Genomic DNA, 19,410 nt, shown 5'->3' on the forward strand with positions numbered 1-19,410 from the left:
AGCCATAAGCTATGCCGTGCAGGGCCACCCAAGACGGACAGGTCATGGCAGAGAGTTCTGACAAAATGTGGTCCACTGGAGAAGGAAATGGCAACCCACTCCAGTATTCTTGCCAAGAAAACCCCATGGAATGTAACACAAGGCTAAAAGAGATGACACTGGAAGATGAGCCCCTCAGGTCGGAAGGTGTCCAATATACTACTGGGGAAGCGCAGAGGGTATTTCCAAGTAGTGCCAGAAAGAGTGAAGCGGCTGGGCCAAAGCCGAAAGGACACTCAGCTGTGGATGTGTCTGGTGGTGAAAACAAAATCCGACACTGTAAGGAACAATATTGTCTAGGAACCTGGAATGTAAGATCAATGAATCAAGGTAAGCTGGAGGTGGTCAAACATGAGATGGCAAGATTGAACATCGACATCTTGGGAATCAGCGAACTAAAATGGACAGGCATGGGCGAATTTAATTCAGGTGACCATCATATCTACTATTGTGGGCAAGAATCCCTTAGAAGAAATGGAGTAGCACTCATAGTCAACAAAAGGGTGGGAAAAGCAGTACTGGGGTACAATCTTAAAAACGATAGAATGATCTCAGTACGAATCCAAGGCAAACCATTCAACATCACAGTCATTCAAGTCTATGCCCCAACCACTGAGGCCGAAGAAGCTGAGGTTGATCGGTTCTATGAAGACCTACAACACCTTCTAGAACTAACACCAAAAAAAGATGTCCTCTTCATCATAGGGGATTGGAATGCTAAAGTAGGAAGTCAAGAAATCACCAGGATAACAGGCAAGCATGGCCTTGGTGTACAAAATGAAGCAGGACAAAGGCTAATAGAGTTTTGCCAAGAGAACACGCTGATCATAGCAAACACTCTTTTCCAACAGCACAAGAGACGACTCTACACATGGACATCACCAGATGGTCAATATCGAAATCAGATTGATTATGTCCTTTGCAGCCAAAGATGGAGAAGCTCTATACAGTCAGTCAAAACAAGACCTGGAGCTGACTGTGGCTCAGATCACGAGCTTCTTGTTGCAAAATTTCGGCTTAAATTGAAGAATGTAGGGAAAACCACTAAACCATTCAGGTATGACCTAAATCATATCCCTTATGAATACACAGTGGAGGTGAGGAATAGATTTCAGGGATTAGACCTGATAGACAGAGTGACTGAGGAACTATGGACGGAGGTCTGTAACATTGTTCAGGAGGCAGCAACTCAATCCATCCCAAAGAAAAAGAAATGCAAGAAAGCCAGGTGGCTGTCTGATGAGGCTTTACAAGTAGCTGAGGAAAGAAGGGAAGCGAAAAGCAAGGGAGAAAGGGGAAGATATATCCAACTGGATGCAGAGTTCCAGAGAATAGCAAGGAGAGACAAGAAGGCCTTCTTAAATGAACAATGCAAAGAAATCGAGGAAAACAACAGAATGGGAAAGACTAGAGATCTCTTCAAGAAAATCGGAGATCTCAAGGGAACGTTTTGTGCAAAGACGGGCATGATCAAGGACAAAGAAGGCAGGGACCTAACAGAAACAGATGAGATTAAGAAGAGGTGGAAAGAATACACAGAAGAACTATACAGGAAAGATCTGAATGTCCCTGATAGCCATGATAGTGCGGCCACTGAACTTGAGCCGGACATCCTAGAAAGTGAAGTCAAGTGGGCCTTAGGAAGCATTAGTAACAACAAAGCTAGCGGAGATGACAGTATTCCAGCTGAGCTATTTAAAATCCTAAAAGATGATGCTATTAAAGTGCTGCACTCAATATGCCAACAAATTTGGAACACTCAACAGTGGCCACAAGACTGGAAGAGGTCAGTTTACATTCCAATTCCAAAGAAGGGCAACGCCAAAGAGTGTTCAAACTACCGCACAATTGCACTCATTTCACATGCCAGAAAGGTGATGCTCCAAATCCTACAAGCTAGGCTTCAGCAGTATGTGAACCGAGAACTACCGGAAGTACAAGCTGGGTTTCAAAGAGGCAGAGGAACTAGAGATCAAATCGCCAACATTCGCTGCATCATGGAGAAAGCAAGAGAATTCCAGAAAAACGTCTATTTCTGCTTCATTGACTACGCTAAAGCCTTTGATTGTGTGGATCACAACAAACTGTGGCAAATTCTTAAAGTGATGGGAGTACCAGACCACCTTACCTGTCTCCTGAGAAACCTGTACGAGGGTCAAGAAGCAACAGTAAGAACCAGACATGGAACAACCGAGTGGTTCAAAATGGGGAAAGGAGTACGACAAGGCTGCATATTGTCACCCTGCTTATTTAACTTATATGCAGAGTACATCATGAGAAACGCTGGGTTGGATGAATCACAGGTCGGAATTAAGATTGCTGGGAGAATTAGCAACAACCTCCGATATGCAGATGATACCACCCTAATGGCAGAAAACGAAGAGGATCTCAAGAGCCTCTTGTTGAGGGTGAAAGAGGAGAGTGCAAAAGCTGGTTTGAAACTCAACATTACAAAAACGAAGATCATGGCATCTGGCCCCATCACTTCCTGGCATATAGAAGGGGAAGAAATGGAAGCAGTGACAGATTTTACTTTCTTGGGCTCCAAGATCACCGCAGACGGTGACTGTAGCCATGAAATTAAAAGACGCTTGCTCCTTGGGAGGAAAGCTATGGCCAACCTAGACAGCATAGTAAGAAGCAGAGACATCACCTTGCCGACAAAGGTCCGTCTAATCAAAGCGATGGTTTTCCCAGTAGTAATGTATGGCTGTGAGAGCTGGAGTATAAGGAAGGCTGAGTGCCGAAGAATTGATGCTTTCGAACTGTGGTGCTGGAGAAGACTCTTACGAGTCCCCTAGACTGCAAGGAGGTCAAATCAGTCCATACTAAAGGAAATCAACCCTGAGTGCTCATTGGAAGGACAGATACTGAAGCTGAAGCTCAAATATTTTGGCCACCTAATGCGAAGAGAAAACTCTCTGGAAAAGACCCTGATGCTGGGAAAGACTGAAGGCAGAAGGAGAAGGGGACGGCAGAGGATGAGATGGCTAGATAGCATCACGGATGCAATGAATATGAACTTGAGCACGCTCCGGGAGAGAGCGCAGGACAGGAAGGCCTGGCGTGCTATGGTCCATGGGGTCACGAAGAGTCAGACACGACTGAACAACAACAACAACAATGCAGAGCCAGGCCATTGGTCCATCTGTCCAGTATCGTCTTTTCTGATTGGCAGCTGCTCTCTAGGCGCAAAGAGGGCTTTCCTAGCTCAGCTACCCAGAATTCTTTTAACTGAAGATGGAACTAAACCACTGCTGAGCCACAGATTCTCCCCTAAATACAAACCTGCCTTATACTGGGTCAGACTATTAATGCATTGAGCTCAGTGTTGTCCGCTTTGATTGGCTGTGGCAATTAGGCACTGAAGGGTCTTTCCTAGCCCTGCCATCTGAGATCCTTTGGAGAAAATGGCTTCATTTGCACATAACACTAAGCTATGGTTTATGTTAATCGTGGTTTGTTGCTTTAACCATGAATTGTCCTGCACACGAGCAAACAAACCATGGATTGTTTTCCCTGTTTTTGGTTTGTTTCTCTTCTGCCCATTTTGCCAGCCTTCAAAGTGGTTCTGTTTTTAGGCTGCTCTTGCTGGGCACCTCTGTTTCTGCCATGCAAACAAGCCAGGGATAAGCCACGGTTCTGGTTTTAGACATCACGACAAGCCACGGTTCAAACAAGCTAGACTTTGTAAGCTAACAACAACACACCATGCCCAAGTTTGGATGACATGCTGGGGCTCGTCATGTGTTATTTAACCCACGACGAGCTAGCGCCAGGCTGCATATGCAGCCCCCCTCTTAGGGGTTGTCATGTTGTGAGAACCCAGCAAACCTGGGTTATGCGAGGGTTAAACTATCCTCGCATAACCGCAAAACAGACCATGGGTTATGCGAGGATTGTTGAATCCTCACATAACCCACGCTTGCCACGTTCGCCTGACACGACAAGCCCCGAGTGGGGGTTGCATATTCAAATGGCTGTGCAGGCGCTCCGCGGCCTCACTGTGGGTTAAATAATCCACAGGGGACTGTTGTGTTGTGTGAACAGTCCCCATGGGTTCTATTCCCAGTTTACAGCTGGTTAACAAGCCATGGTTTGTTTGCAGGGATGTGTTCGGACCCAACGACAAGCCATATTTCAACAAACTACACCATGGCTTAGTGTTATGTGCGAACCAGGCCACAGTGGGCTGAACTGGCAAACGTCTGCATTCAAAGCCATATGCTCTACCACAGAGTCATGGCTCCTTTCCAACGACAGGCAGCAGGCGCAGCCACCAGCTTTACCGTGAGTCATTGAAGGCATGCCACTCTCCCGACATAGGGTTCTTGCAGTAGGCTGTGTAGTGACCGCCCATGGTGGTTCCGCTGTGGTTGGAGACAGCGTACAGGTTGTAAATAGCATGATCTGCAGATGGAGAGGGGGCGAGAGAAGAAGATACACGCCATCATTGTTCTGTTCTGATGTCATGGATGCGTTATACCAGCTTCCCCCAACCGGATCACCTCCAGGTGTACTGGACTACAACTTCCATCGTTGCCAGGCAGCATGGCATGATGGGAGCTGTAGTCCAACACATCTGGAGGGCCCCAGTTTGGGGAAGGCTGTTCTACACCTTACTTTGACGTGCAAAAAAACAAAGAGCGTTGTGCATCAGAAATATATGGATCAACACGCCCCATTCCCCCCCCCCCGAAATTCTGCTAGTCTTATCGAAACTGTTCTCGCTACTTTCAAAATTCTTCAGAAGTTGCCCAGAACTGTCACTTTTGCCGAAATTTGGTGGAGAGTTCCTTCTTCACCACCCCTGGGCTCTCAACTGGACATCCAGAGGGGCAGATGATGACAGACACAGCCCAGCTTGAGGAACCATCTCATCTGCCTTCATATTTTCATTGGAAGTCTCACCAGTTTCAGTTGTGAGACTTGCGGAATTGCTCTGGGTTGTGTGGAAGCTCCTGGAGCAATTCTGCAAGTCTCACAACTGAAACTGGTTTCAAACCTGTTTGACTCTTTTGGCTTCCCAGTGACAACGGTTCTACAGAGCTCAGGGGCTCCTGAGTAACAAAATACTTGTATTTCATGGTGTGGTGGCAGCGGCAGCTGGAAGCCATGACTGTTAAACCCATTTCAAAGAAGTATTCAGTTTATAGTATATTATACAAGAAGAGTCAAAAGAGACATGATCTCAAATGTGTCTCTAGCAGAAATGTCTTCTTTTCATTTTTACTGTAGGGTAGGCACAGGAAGCCTGATCCATACCTTGAAAGCCTCCCCCTACCCACCATCCTAGGGGCCCAATCCGGATCATGGCTCTTGTGCCTACTCTACAGTAAAAATGAAACCTAAATGATGCAGCTGCTAGAAACACATCATAGGGCTGTTTGCACATAATGGCAGCAAACTGTGGGTTAATTAATTAACTTATCTGTTGCAGTGCACGCTGGGTGGATTCCGTAGCTTTTTTGAATATTCACCCCCCATCAGGTGTCCGAACCCAGACACCATAGGTTATTGTGGCTAAACAACCCACAGTTAACCTAACTACTAATTGTAGGTTAACTGTGGGTTCTTTAACCCACAATTAACCTATAATGTCTGGGTTCGGACATCATGTAGCAACCCCCAATCGGGTTGAATATTCAAAATGGCCATGGAATGCACCCAGCACACGGTGTGGCAAATTGTGGGTTAATTAACCCACAATTTGCTGCCATTATGTGCAAACTGGTTCTTAAACTATTGTCTGTTTTGGCCCTAAGAATTACTTCGCTGGACTGGAATAAGGTACACATTTTCCAGAGTTCAGTTTCAAACAGTGGCCAACCTCCAGATGCTCTCACGTAAAGCGTGGAGGAGACTGGCACTTCCTGTTTGTTTGCACCTCGTGTTCAGAGGCCCTGTTTAGCCAGCGGTGCAGCTAGGTAACTTTAGATCCTGGACTTAGGGTGCAATACTGTTGGGAAGCCCATCAGCCTCCGGACTCAGAAGCTGGCCGGCATCCTATGCAGAGCGTGGAGGCCATCTTTGCCTCTGCATTCCTCCCATCCTGTAGTTTTGCTAGACGGGCTTTTTCGCCCGTCTAGCTGGGGCTCTGTGGAGTGGGAGGGAAAAAGGCTTGGGAGGCCGCCGGATTCTTCGTAAGCCTGCCTCCCCTCCCACAGAACCGCCCCTTTCCCTCCTTTCCGAGGTTGCTTTTGTGAGCTCAGAGAGGCAGCTGGCGTGGTTTTCTCTGCACCGGCTGCGAGGGGGAGGGAGTGGGGAGCTTGGACTCCTGGGTCTGGGGTCGGAGCGCTGTCTCTGACCTCAGATCCAGGAACTATCCTGTGGCCCCTCAGAGGCAGTCTAAGGGCCACAGGATTGCTCTCTTAATGGTCTCATGGGTGCCCGCCTTTAGACAGCCCCTTCTAACATTACTTCTGTTGTGAAGCACACCATTCACGTTTCTCTTCTGTCTCCTGCCCCAACCCCGCCATTCCATGCTTTACAACTGCTTCTACATTCCTCACACGTTAGGAAGAGAGAGAGAAAACCATTTTCCAACCCTGATATAAAAATAAATTCTCTGAGCACGTGCAGTTTTGCATTTGAAACTTTCTTCAATCATAGTGCCATTGTGACTGCAGGAATACAATGCAGTGATCTTAAACATATTTCCTTGGGAATAAGTGCTGCTTTCCTGTAGAAAAGGATAATATATTTTTAAAGTCTTGCCTATCACCTGCCACTCTCTGGGTGGTCATTTGTCCCCCCCCCTCCCCGCCAGGCTATTGGCCCAGGGTCCAGTCCTAGCTGTGCCACTGTGCTAAGCTGTCCGGGAGAAGGGGAATGGTCAAGACTGACACGCCCTTCCATGCTGTCACGCCCCATCCTGCCTCGCTTGGGCCCCTCCCACTCCTTCTGCCTGCCCAGCCCCCAGAAGAACACTCACTGCAGCTTTGGGAAGCGAACTCCCGCAGGTCCAGGTCCTTGAGAGGGAAATTCACAAATGTGGTGAGCTTGCTGGATCGCATCCTGGCTTCGGAGAAACGCTTCAGGTCTGGGGCAAGACGTTAAGGAGAAGAACTGCTACCATCAGCGGAGGCTGTTGGCTCCCATGTCGGTGGTGGATCTGCTCTGGGCTTCACACCTTGGGTACCTCCTTTGAGTTCTAACCAGTTCTGACTGAAACCCGGAGCGGATCCACCACCCCACCGACATCGGAGCCACCAGGCTCCACTGACTGCAAGGACGGGCTTGTTGTGGGATGGAAGGCAGGCCTCTGGGGCATGCGTGGCCCCTTTCTTACTGCTGGAGCACGGATCTGGGCACACCTGGCACTTTCTGCTCCGCTGAACCGGCTCTGTCAGAACGGGCTGCTTCACCCGTAATCAGGACTGAGTGCATCACTGTGCTTTATATGTCAAAATTCTAAGAAAATATTTATTTATGTGTTTATTGCATTTATATCCCACCTTTTTTCCTCTTGCAAGGAACCCAAGGCAACTCAGTCCTTCTCCTCTCCGTTTTATCCTCACAACAACTCTGTGAGGCAGGTTGCGCTGAGAGTGTGTGACTGGCCCAAAGTCACCCAGTGAGCTTCCATGACCGAGGGGGGACTAGAACCCGGATCTCCCAGCTCCTAGTCTAACACTCTCACCACTACACGACATTGGCTCTCTTTTATTCTACATCCTGCATAAATCCATCTAATTGAGAATATTTGCACACACCTAGTTTATTTTGAATAACTTCTGTTATTCCGCTTCTGTTCCGTTACTTCATTCTTTTTTATTTATTGCAGTTTTATCCTGCCATTCCTCCAAGTTGCTTAGCGGGGTGTACAAGGTTCTTCCTCGCTCCCCGATTTGTTCCCCTCACAATTATCCTGTCAGGTAGGTCAGGGAGAGAGAGTGTTGGGCAAAGGTCACCCAGTGAGCTTCAGAGCTGGGTGCAGATTTGAACTTTGGTCCCCCTGGCCCTCATCCAGCACTCTAACCACTACACCACACTGTCTCTCAAGTTATGGTAAGTGGCAATGGAGCCCCATATCCCTGGCCATCTGTGTTTCTGGCTTCCAAGATTTTAGCAGGAATTGTTCACATACTTTGGGGCCTCTCCCAATGAGGACTAGAACCTTGCATATTTAAAATAACTTTTTAAAGCTGAGAGCTCAGGGTGCTGAATTCTGTGCCCAGTACAAATTCCTAAACCTGTGCAGGGCAGTTGCAGAACAGCCAACAACACACACTCACACTCACACAGTGCTCTGTCTGTGATTCCGTTGCCACCACGGGCTTAATGACAATGACATGTCCATGGGGTAGAGAAAGGATACGTAACACCAGGATCTTTGGGAACCTCTGGATGCTGAACTTCTTTGTGCACTTCGTCCTGGCCTTGCAGTGGCAACAGGTCTGGAGGGAGAAACGAAGCCGTGATTAGCAGGAAAATACCACCTGGGCACTGTGCTGCGGTGAGAGACTAACTCTTCTGCTGTGTCAATCAGTGGGATAGGGGTAAATTGTGAAGTGCCGGTACTCAGCATGACAGCTCCCACAGGCACACAAGAAGAGCTGTGCTGGGTCAGACCAAAGGCCTCTCCAGTCCAGCATTCTGTTCCCACAGGGGCCAACCAGATGCCTCTGGGAAGCCCACAAACAGAACAGCTTCCCAGCAACTGGTATACCAGGGGTAGGGAACCTTAGGCCTGTGGGCCAAATCCGGCGCTCGGGGATTCCCCAGGTGGCCACACACCCTTTCCTCTGACAGCCAATCATCTGGTGATGTTCCAGCTTTTGCACAGCCTCCCCCCTCTCCCCGCCCCATTCTAAACAGTTGAAATGCCTCTTCTACGGCTTAGTGACTGGCAGTAAGAGATTTAAGCTAAAATACGCTGGCATTTTTGGCTTTGCCCCTTTTTGTCTTTGGCCCTGCCCACCAGTGGAATGCAGCCCCCAAGGGCTTCTCTGGAATGGAATTTGGCCCTTGGGGTGAAAGGGGTTTCCCACAGAGGCAAATTGGAATAAGCGATTGCATGCAGAAACGCCATTTGCTCATGTTGTGCGTGCACCATTTCTGTATTTCATTGTCCTCCCTCTCCCCCACCCCCAGCCTGCCTTTCCCATCTGGACTTCCATCTTGGGTTGTTCCTTACAGGTTTCTCATCCCCATCCAGGACGTCCTCCTTGGTGAAGAGCCGCATACAGTCAATTAGGTTCACCTCCCCGTAACTCTTCTGCAAAAAAACCAAGAGAGAGAGACACACGCACACAAGAGGTGGAGGTTAAGAGAGGCTGACTGCCAGAGCTGGTGAGCTGGGGATCTGAGGGTGGGGTGAGAAGTCAAGCAGCACGGAGGCCGGGCAGTCACGGAGAACACAGGGTTACCTTGGCAATGGGCAGAGACAGGTCCCAGAAGGGATCAAAGGCCGTGGAGCAGTATCCGCACATGCTGCATGTCAGAGAACTCTTCAGTTGCCCGACAAAAAGATCTAAAGGGGCAGAACATTGGGAACATCAAGAAGGAGGCACGTGGGGCCAAGAGAGAGCCTGTTCACAGCTGCCGGCCGGCTGGCCCAGTCAAGGAAGCTCCTGAAAGGCTTGTCAGAAAATCCAACCCCTTTCCCACAGGCAGGAACACCAGCCACCCAGCCCTTCTGAGATGGAGCAGAGATAGGCTACTGGTGGCCCGAATGCACAGCCCAGCCTTATCTGCCGTTGGTGTTCCTAGCAACCCGCTTTCCCTGTCCACAGCAGAATTTTGCTGTCCTCCATCAGCCTGTATGTGCGCGTGTGCATGCTAGTTCGTGGCTTTTTAGGCACGCTGACCTAAAGTTCCCAGTTTCCACCTTGAACCTCAGACGCCATCTTGGCAGGCATCTCCTGCCCACCTCCTGAGGCTGTGGCCACAGCTGGTCCTCCTCAATTGTCCTCGACGACTCAGAAAACAGTGTGGGCTCTAAACCTTTCCCTTCAAAGTCCTCTCGACTGCAGGACCTGCCCCCCTCCCCCGCTCACCCTGTGCCTTTGAATGGCTGCCTTAAACCCACCACCCCCAATCTTTCTGGCTGCCACGGATCTCCTGTTGAGAACTTACCCCCAATCCGGCTGTCTTCTCTAGCCAAGTATTTCATCCACATTTGCCTGCCCTTTTCGTCATCGCTGGAAGAGGCGAGAAGGAGAGAAGGTGAAGGAAAGTCTCCCATGGGCCGCAGCCTCTTCGGGGTCAAAGGCAGCTAGCCTGAAAACCCTGCGGCAGGGGAGCAGAACCCCAGGTCTGGGATCCCAATCTGGTTCTCTGGGTTTCCCCAGACAGCCCCCCCCCCCAGGGGAAGTGATGGCCTCCAACTTGCACAGCTTTAAAAGGAGATTGGACGCATTCATGGAGGAAGGGAAGCTATCGAAGGAGGCTTGTCATGATGGCTCTATGCCCCCCTCTCGCATCAGTGGCAGTATGCTTCTTTATAGCAGTTGCTGGGGAGCACGAGTGGGGGGTGGTGTGGTACTCATGTCGTACTTGTGAGCTTCCCATGGGGGCACCAGTTTGGCCTCTGTTGGTACAGAGTGCTGGACTAAATGGGCCTTTTGGTCTGATCCAGCACTGCTCTTCTTAAGTTCTTTAGCTTGCAAGCTTTTCTTGCAAGAAAGAGCAGCATCTGTTCAACCGGGACGCCCCCAGCCTCGCTGCGGGGAGCCAGCCAGCCAGAGTGGTGGTTTGTGAAGACAAACATCCATGCCCGGACGAGCACAGCACCGGCCTGCACCCAGCCTCCCCGCTTTCCCCCCGCGACTCACGCGAGATGGTCCAAGTTGTCGTTGCTGCCTTTGGGACGCACCAGTACTCGGTTCACCTCGCTGTGGAGCCCGTCGAGGAGGAACCGCAGGAACTCCTGGGCATCCTGTTGGCTAGAACGAGGAGAAAAGCAGGCATTGACCAATCCCCCCCAGAGACGCACGGGAGATCCCACAAATGGAACATCTTGCTTGGATTGTGAGAGCTGGGAACCCCTCGGTTGGCCGGCGTTTTGCCTTTGACTTAGTTTTCCTCCCAGTCAAGCTCTGTGACCAGAATCAGGGGGAAACAGACCCAGGGAGTGGCCTTTCGCAGGAGGAAGAAACGGAAGGCACAGAGAGGGTTAAACACCTTTGTTCCTGCCCCCCTGATCCTATCCTGCAAATACACTCTCTCTGAAGCTGCATTCACATGAACTGGTGGCAAATAGGGTGATCAACCGATTGGTTCAAAATTGGGAAAGGAGTACGACAAGGCTGCATATTGTCACCCTGCTTATTTAACTTATATGCAGAGTACATCATGAGAAATGCCGGGTTGGATGAATCACAGGTCGGAATTAAGATTGCTGGGAGAATTATCAACAACCTCCGATATGCAGACGATACCACCCTAATGGCAGAAAGCGAAGAGGATCTCAAGAGCCTCTTGTTGAGGGTGAAAGAGGAGAGTGCAAAAGCTGGTTTGAAACTCAACATTACAAAAACGAAGATCATGGCATCTGGCCCCATCACTTCCTGGCATATAGAAGGGGAAGAAATGGAAGCAGTGACAGATTTTACTTTCTTGGGCTCCAAGATCACCGCAGACGGTGACTGTAGCCATGAAATTAAAAGACGCTTGCTCCTTGGGAGGAAAGCTATGGCAAACCTAGACAGCATAGTAAGAAGCAGAGACATCACCTTGCCGACAAAGGTCCGTCTAATCAAAGCTATGGTTTTCCCAGTAGTAATGTATGGCTGTGAGAGCTGGACTATAAGGAAGGCTGAGCGCCGAAGAATTGATGCTTTCGAACTGTGGTGCTGGAGAAGACTCTTACGAGTCCCCTGGACTGCAAGGAGGTCCAATCAGTCAATCCTAAAGGAAATCAACCCTGAGTGCTCATTGGAAGGACAGATACTGAAGCTGAAGCTCCAATATTTTGGCCACCTAATGCGAAGAGAAAACTCTCTGGAAAAGACCCTGATGCTGGGAAAGACTGAAGGCAAAAGGAGAAGGGGACGGCAGAGGATGAGATGGCTAGATAGCATCACGGATGCAATGAATATGAACTTGAGCACGCTCCGGGAGAGAGCGCAGGACAGGAAGGCCTGGCGTGCTGTGGTCCATGGGGTCACGAAGAGTCGGACACGACTGAACGACTGAACAACAACAACAGGGTGATCCTAGCCATGTTCACACACAAGCAATTCCTACAACGTTCAGTGGAACTTACTCCTAAATAAAGGGGCATTAGCCACCCTGACTCATCTTCTTCTTCACACAGGAAGCCCTTCTTCACATGGCACATAAACAAACTATGGAATTTGCTACCATAAGATGTAGTGATGGCCACCAACTTGGATGGTTTTAAAAGGGGGTTAGACAAACTCCTGGAGGAGAAGGCTATCAATGGCTACTAGTCCTGATGGCTCTATGCTACCTCCAGTATCAGAGGCAGTGAGCCTATGTACACCTGTTGCTGGGGAACATGGGCGGGAGGGTGCTGTTGCACTCGTGTCCTGCTTGTGGGTCCCTGGTCGAAGGCTGGTTGGCCACTGTGTGAACAGAATGCTGGACTAGATGGACCCTTGGTCTGATCCAGCTGGGCTCTTCTTGTGTTCTTCTGTCTTTGCCAGATTTTGATCAGGAATGGTATATAAAGGAATTCAAAGATTACTGAGAACTGAAAGCACTGTTGGGATTTCATAGGAACAACTGTCTAACCCACCCACCCATCGCCTAACAAATTACTGTCGAGAAAGTGAAAAAGTAGGAGGTGGAAAGCTCTCTTACTTGTAACCAACAAAGCGCGGGGCATATCTCTGAATCTGCGTCTTGAACTCAGAAGGGCTCACGGATTCATTGGGAGATGACGTCCACAATGTCTGGATGAGCTTGGCAAACTCTGGAGGGAGGAGGGCAGCCGTGGTGATGGGGTGGGAACAGAAAGAATTCCAAGAGGTTAGCTTTGTTTGGGGAGGGCAGTTGGCTGACCATGGAATGTATCTGGCAATGACACACATGTGCATACAAGTCCCTACATCTGATCTGAACAGCTTGTGTGAGACACCCACCCCACCCCAAATGCAGCCCACAAGTTATGGATAGAGACCCTCTAGGGGAGGGTTGCACAACCCTTCCCTGACCTCACCCCTGTCTCCAGCCACTAACCGTTTGGTGGTTTCCCAGGTATTGTGCGGTTTTCTCCTTCATTCTAAAAGGCTGAAATGCCTCTCCTAAGGCTTAGTTACTGACAGTAGGAGCTTTAAGGTACAATATGCTGGTACCTTTTCTCTTGCCCTTTTGCCCTGTCCACCTCTGCAATGAGCCCCCCCCCCCCCCCGGGTCTCCAAAATGGCCCTTTTGGGCCCTTGGGCTGAAAGAGGTTAACAACCCTCTACCAGGCGTTCAATAAACCTCCAGCTTTTGCTGCCTGCCTTACAGAAACAGGGTCAGGGGGTGGGGGATCGAGAAGCACCCAAGATGTGATAAAATATGGGTACTGGGCCTGGTTCATCTTTGTGGGTGTGCAGTATTTTACCTGCAGCTATATAATGACAGATAGGTACTGATAACGATTGTTTTATAAACACCAAGCACATTCAAATATCTCAAGAGTACATTTAACTGTGCATTAAAATTGGCCTTGCAAACAGGATGGAATTTTTCGCAGCTTGAATAATCAGTTCTCTCCTGAGTATCCTCCCAAGCTTTGGCAACCTGAGGCAGACAGAAAATACATCCAGGGGCTCATCAGGCTCACTCCACGAGGCTGGCATTTGGCAGAGGAGGAAACAAGGAGGAGGCCGCACCCAAAACAAACGGACAGCTAACTATTCCGTCTTTCAGTACCCTTTTCAGGCTCGCTTCTTGTTTTGCTGCATTCAAGAGGAACCGACAACTTTCCTTCCTGCTGCGAGTCACCCAGCTCATCTCCCACCCACCCCTTCCTGGGGCCCTGTAGTCAAATCCGCCCCCGCAAACGCCTCTGGGAAGGGGGAACTGCCGGGGAGGTCAGCCCGTGCGTGTGGGCGTGCGTGTGCGGCAACTCCCCTGGCCTTTACCTGCCATGAGAGCCATCTGCATGCGGCTGTTATTGTTGAGGTCGCGGACATACTGGCTCTGTAGGCAGTACTCTCGAAGCTCTTTGGTGTTACTCAGGCACTGCAGGATGGAGTTCATAAAACACTGCGGGAGGCAGAAACAATGAACACAAGTAAAGCAAAGGCCTGCCAAGCCGCAGGCGACTGGGTATTGCGAGACAGATCAAATCTGGTCCCTAAAGAGCGGTCTTCCCCAGCCCGGTGCCCTCCAGTTGTCTTGGACTACACATCCCATCATCCCCCAGCCAGCACAGCCATCCGAAACCCTGGAGAGCTGGTGGTAGTTAGTGGAGACAGCGCTGAGCTCTATGCTGTAGACCATCCCCCTGCAACCTGGCGCCTGCCAGATGTGTTGGACTGCACCTCTTATCATTCCCAGCCAGCATGGGCCATGCTGGCTGGGAATGATGGGAGTTGCAGTCCAACATAACTGGAGGGCACCAGGTTGGGGAAGGGTGTTGTAGGTAATCCTGGACCAATGGTCTGGCTCCATATAAGGTAGCTTCCTGTGTTCCTAGGAATCTGGCAAATCAAGGTACAGGGTCAAGAGAGAAATAAATGCCCCCCACCCCCTCTGCTCAAGTCTTCTACTCACTCAGGAAGCTCACTGATGGACCTTGGGCCAGTTGTGCACTCTTGCTCTTTTTCATCTCTCTCTCTCTCTCTCTCAGCCTAGCCTACCTCAGAGAATAAAGTGGGTGGAGGGAGAAAAATACCCCCCCCCCCGAACTCCTCAGAGAATGGACAGGATAAAAGATGTAAGAAATAAAATTAAGAAGTAAGATGAGCAGCAACTTGGGGTGGGGGGAAACCAGGTACAACGTCGCAGAAGATTGTTTCGCTCCTTCACAGCACTCCATTGTCTCTGTGGGTTGCACCACACCTGCACACACACCCTTGGTTCCCCATGCCTGTGTGGACATGCCTAGAAGCCCTCTACATCTGTTTTATTATTGTAAGCCCGAGGGCTTTTTGCGGGGCGGGGGGGGGTATACTTCTAAGGGCTGAAACACAAGGTGTGTTTGGTTTTATAAATAAAAGCAAAATGTTTGGAAGTCTGTTGTCAGTCTTTCAACCCAGATTCCTTCTTCTGGGGGGAATTGGACTCGATGGCCTTGTAGGCCCCAACCGGGGGTTGGACTTGATGGCCTTGTAGGCCCCTTCCAACCCTACTATTCTATGATTCTGTGGTGTGGATATGGAACTGCCAGGAGAGAGAGACAGAGACAGATCATTATCAGGACTGCAGCAGGCGGGGAAGAAGGTAAAGCTCCTCCCTGCTGAGTGTTGAGAAAACCCCTCCTCTAAAGATTGCTTTTTGCTGTGGGAGAAAAACTCCCACTGGTGCCAACTGGGGACCCTCCCAGCAAATACCACAGAAGGGTTTTCCCCCAGTACCTATAGCAGGGGAGGAAAAGTTTAAATCCCCCCTCTGTGCCTGCTCTAATCCTGTTAATTACCACCCACCCCCCAGCTGAGGCAAGCTGCTGTTAAAAAAACAACCCTGCACATTAAATGCAAATATAAATTTAACGTCATGCCTAGAATGTTTGAGGCTGGGTTGGATGGGAGGCGGCTGCTGCGTGACACAGTTTCCTGAGATGCTTACCCAATTTTCTTGAGAATGCTTTTCTCGCTGCATGTATGTGCGAAATAACCCAGTCAAGGGGATTCCGAGCAGTGTCGTCAAAGAAGAGGAACCAAGGTATAAACAAACAACTGAGGAAAGGCTTGCAAAAACTGCCACACCTGCTCACACACAAACCCACCTAATGGGCTTGGAGAAGGCCTGAACAGTTTGCCACAATATGCGTCCAGCCACGGCCATCAGTTTGGCACAGCTCGGCTGGTTCTGTGTGTACAGGGAAGTGGAAACCACTGAGGCGTCATTTCCCCAAGCTAATAAGCACATGCTGTCACCCCGGGCTGCTCAGAACCTGATGAACAGGCATTTGAGAGGTGGCTACTGGTTGTGCAGTCATGCCAACTTTTCTTACAAGGTGACCTCAGGAGAGGTGAATTTGGCCAGGAAGGTCTGAACAGCCGCGCCTGGGAAGGAGTCCCAATCAATCCCTATGAGAAATGGCTTATACAGAAAGCACACATAAACAACTAACTCACATTAACTTTTTATATTTGTTTTAGAGAGTTTTTGTGCAGTGTCATGATTAGGAGTCAAGGTTATGAATCAGGAAGCCCCTGGTTTGAATCTTGCCTCTGCCATGACCTCAGTAGCTAGCCTTAGGAGAGACACTCTGACTGGGTTCGCACAACACACTAACCCACACTCAGTGGTTGAGTGTTGCTTGTGGTTGAACAGTGGGTTGTTTGTTGAACTATGTTGTCTGAACCCAGGACATTTTCTGCAGGATGTCTTGTTAACCATGGAGTGTGGCTTATTTTTCTCGGACAAGCCACCTTGAGACTCCGTGGTTTGTTGTTGGGTTGTTCAGGGTGGTTAATAGGCCACACTGGCTGGTTAACAAGCCACCCTGTGGAAAATGTCCTTGGTTAAGACAACATGCTAACCCCACGGTTCAATGAACAACCCACAGTTTGACCGCAACCCACGCCCAACCATTGAGTGTGAGTTAGCGTGTTATGTGAACAGTCCTCTCTCTCTTTCACATTGTGTTATGTGAACAGTCCTCTCTCTTGGCAATACTTGCAATATAGAGCAGCAATGGCAGCAGGAAGACCTGATGGGCTGGGCGGAGGACTCTGAAGAACGGCATCTGCCCTCCATGAACACAGGAAGCTGCCCTAGGATCAGCGGATTTGTTTCTCCCATCACCTGCTAATATATCCCTTTTTAAAACTGGAGATGCCCAAGATTGAACCCGGAACCTTCTGCATGTGAAGCGTGTGCTCTTGCCACTAAGCTAAGGTCCTCTCCAGGCCTCCCGCTGCTATCACAAGCACGAGGGCTGGGAAGAGGACTTCATGCATCGTTGCCTCTGGCAATCATTGCCCCTGAGAGATCTACGTGCTGGGAGCTGTTGTTCGCTTCTGGGCAGAGAGGCAGCGGCTGCAGCCATGCCAGCAGGAAGACCGGCTGGACCAGGGGTGGTCACGTTTGCCCTCCAGGGCCACCAACCCCTTTGCCTTTGCTGCTGTCGCCATCACCTCTGAGGGCAGCAGAAAAAGGAGCTGCATAATATTCACCGTTTGATCCCATCGACAGCAGCTCATATTTTGGATCTCTCCTTGTGACGGCAGCAGGATCCGCCTACAGATCTGATTTGCATGACTGCGAACTGCTTTGGGAACCATTATGGTTGAAAAATGGTGTACAGGGATGGCAAAGGAAAATTAATGAACAAATAAATAAAAATAGTCACCTACCTTACAATAGAGGTGCAGAGGCCAAATCTACACTCCCTGCTGTCCAAATACACCCCCTCCCCTGACCTCTCCCCTTCGTCAACTTCACCAACAAATCATGTGTTGGTTTCCTGGCTGTAGCACATTTTCCCCCCATTCTGAAAGACTGAAATGCTTCTCCCAAGGCTTAGTTACTAGCAATAAGGACTTTAAGCTAAAATACGCTGGTATTTTCAGCCTGCCCTCTTTGCTTTTGGCTCCCCCACCCCCCGCCCCCCGGGATGCAGCTCCTCTGCAATTGAATCCAGGTCGCGAGGAGTTCAACACCCCAGCCTTACAGGTCTGTTGTAAGGATTGCAACAAGGTAACGTACATGAAGCACTTTGAAAAGTATTCAAAAGTGCTATACACGTGCTAAGTAATTATCGCATACCGCTTTAACATCCGCAGCTTTCTCCAAAGCATCTTGGGAACTGTAGTTCGGGGAGGCTACTGAACATGTTCCAATCCTTCCCCTCCTCTCTCTCAGAACTACAAATCTCAAGGTTTCCAGAGCGGCAAGAAGGATGATTAAAGGCACAACCCTATGCATGTTTAGACAGAAAAAAAGTCCTACCACTCCCAGCCTTCCCCAGCCAGCATGGCTGGCTGGGGAAGGCTGGAAATTGTAGGACTTTTTTTCTATCTAAACATGCATAGGGTTGTGCCTTAAACCCATTTTGAAGTGTGTGGGGCAGATGTGCAAAAGTGGATGGGCAGAGGGAGAAAAAAAGAAGTGGACTTACGGTGTTGCCAAGATTACGGAGGCCGGTCAGACCCTGCACCGTTTTGGAATTCTGTGGAGAAAGAAGGACACATTGTGTGTGAAAATGCAGCATTCTGTATTGGGGTGTATGTGCAAACTCAAGGAAATGGGCCTCAAGAAAAAAAGACAGGGTGAGTTGTGCTCCCACATATCTGGGATGATGGAGTGAGGATTCCAGGTCACAAAGGCTGCAGCGTCCAGGCAGACTCAAGTCCCCGGCACCTCTCTTCTTAAGACCTCCTTAGCAGAAACCAGATTTATAGAGAGCCAGTGTGTTGTAGGGGTTAGAGTGCTGGGCTGGGACTCAGGAGACCCGGGTTCTAGTCCCCACTTGGCCATGAAGCTCACTGGGTGACTTTGAGCCAATCACGGACTCTCCGCCTAATCTACCTGACAGGTTTGTTGTGAGGATAACATAGAGAGAAGGAGGAACAGGCCTATTTTTTCCCCTGGGCCTGTTTTATTTATTTATTAATAAAATACATTATGATAATACAGTGTAATTTATTTATAAATTACATAAATTAATAATAAATAAATAACACAGGCCCAGGAAAAAAATGGTTTTGTACCACCACACAGGCCTGGGGGACTCAAGCAACAGAACTGACAGGGTAAAGCTGCCTTCCCCTTTTTCCATCCCAAACACTAGAAACGGCCAAACCCGGCAGCGGCTACTAAATCCCATGGGAAAGTTCTGTTATCACAGGCTCCCTGGGCAGCTCCAAAGATTGTATCTTGGCCTCTGCCAAATGATTTTGGTGCTCGGACTGAACCCTGGAATGGAGAAGTCACAATAAAGGGGAGAGAACTGAGATCCAAAGAGGTCCAAAGAGCAGGTCCTACTGGGCAGGTCCAAAGAGGCTTTCCTTTTCAAGACGAAGTGAAGGCAACCAGCCTCCATCTCATCTAGATTCTAGGACAGTCTTCCCCAATCTGGTGCCCTCCAGATTTCTCAGACAAAACTCTCATCAGTTTCAATCAGCTTGGCCAATGGTCAGGAATGCTGGAAGTTGTAGTCCAAAACCTTTGGAGGTCACCAGGTTGGAAAAGGTTCTACATTGTCATATTTTCGGCACCAGGTTAAGACTTCCTCTACTCTCCGGCATTTGACAGCATATAAGGTTTGTAATGGGTCCTGGGACTTCTTATTGTTGACTG

The 19,410-nt window shown here is 49.4% G+C and overlaps 1 protein-coding gene across 3 annotated transcripts in view; it reads right to left on the reverse strand.

The window, feature by feature from the left end:
- USP2 (ubiquitin specific peptidase 2) overlaps positions 1 to 19,410 on the reverse strand; it is a 59,526-nt gene that overhangs the window by 2,758 nt on the left and 37,358 nt on the right. For all 3 annotated transcript variants that reach the window (XM_084803578.1, XM_084803577.1, XM_084803576.1), the window contains exons 3-12: positions 18,230 to 18,280; positions 14,082 to 14,205; positions 12,811 to 12,922; positions 10,818 to 10,928; positions 10,120 to 10,184; positions 9,411 to 9,514; positions 9,179 to 9,259; positions 8,360 to 8,438; positions 6,974 to 7,081; positions 4,329 to 4,449 (exon numbers count right to left, since the gene is read on the reverse strand). In XM_084803578.1, the coding sequence (XP_084659704.1) occupies positions 4,329 to 4,449; positions 6,974 to 7,081; positions 8,360 to 8,438; positions 9,179 to 9,259; positions 9,411 to 9,514; positions 10,120 to 10,184; positions 10,818 to 10,928; positions 12,811 to 12,922; positions 14,082 to 14,205; positions 18,230 to 18,280 (956 nt within the window). The remainder of the gene's footprint in view (positions 1 to 4,328; positions 4,450 to 6,973; positions 7,082 to 8,359; positions 8,439 to 9,178; positions 9,260 to 9,410; positions 9,515 to 10,119; positions 10,185 to 10,817; positions 10,929 to 12,810; positions 12,923 to 14,081; positions 14,206 to 18,229; positions 18,281 to 19,410) is intronic.

This window comes from Heloderma suspectum, chromosome 6, assembly GCF_057233095.1.
Source record: "Heloderma suspectum isolate Gila_16-S chromosome 6, 16-S_ref, whole genome shotgun sequence".
In the NCBI taxonomy this organism is placed as follows: Eukaryota; Metazoa; Chordata; class Lepidosauria; order Squamata; family Helodermatidae; genus Heloderma; species Heloderma suspectum.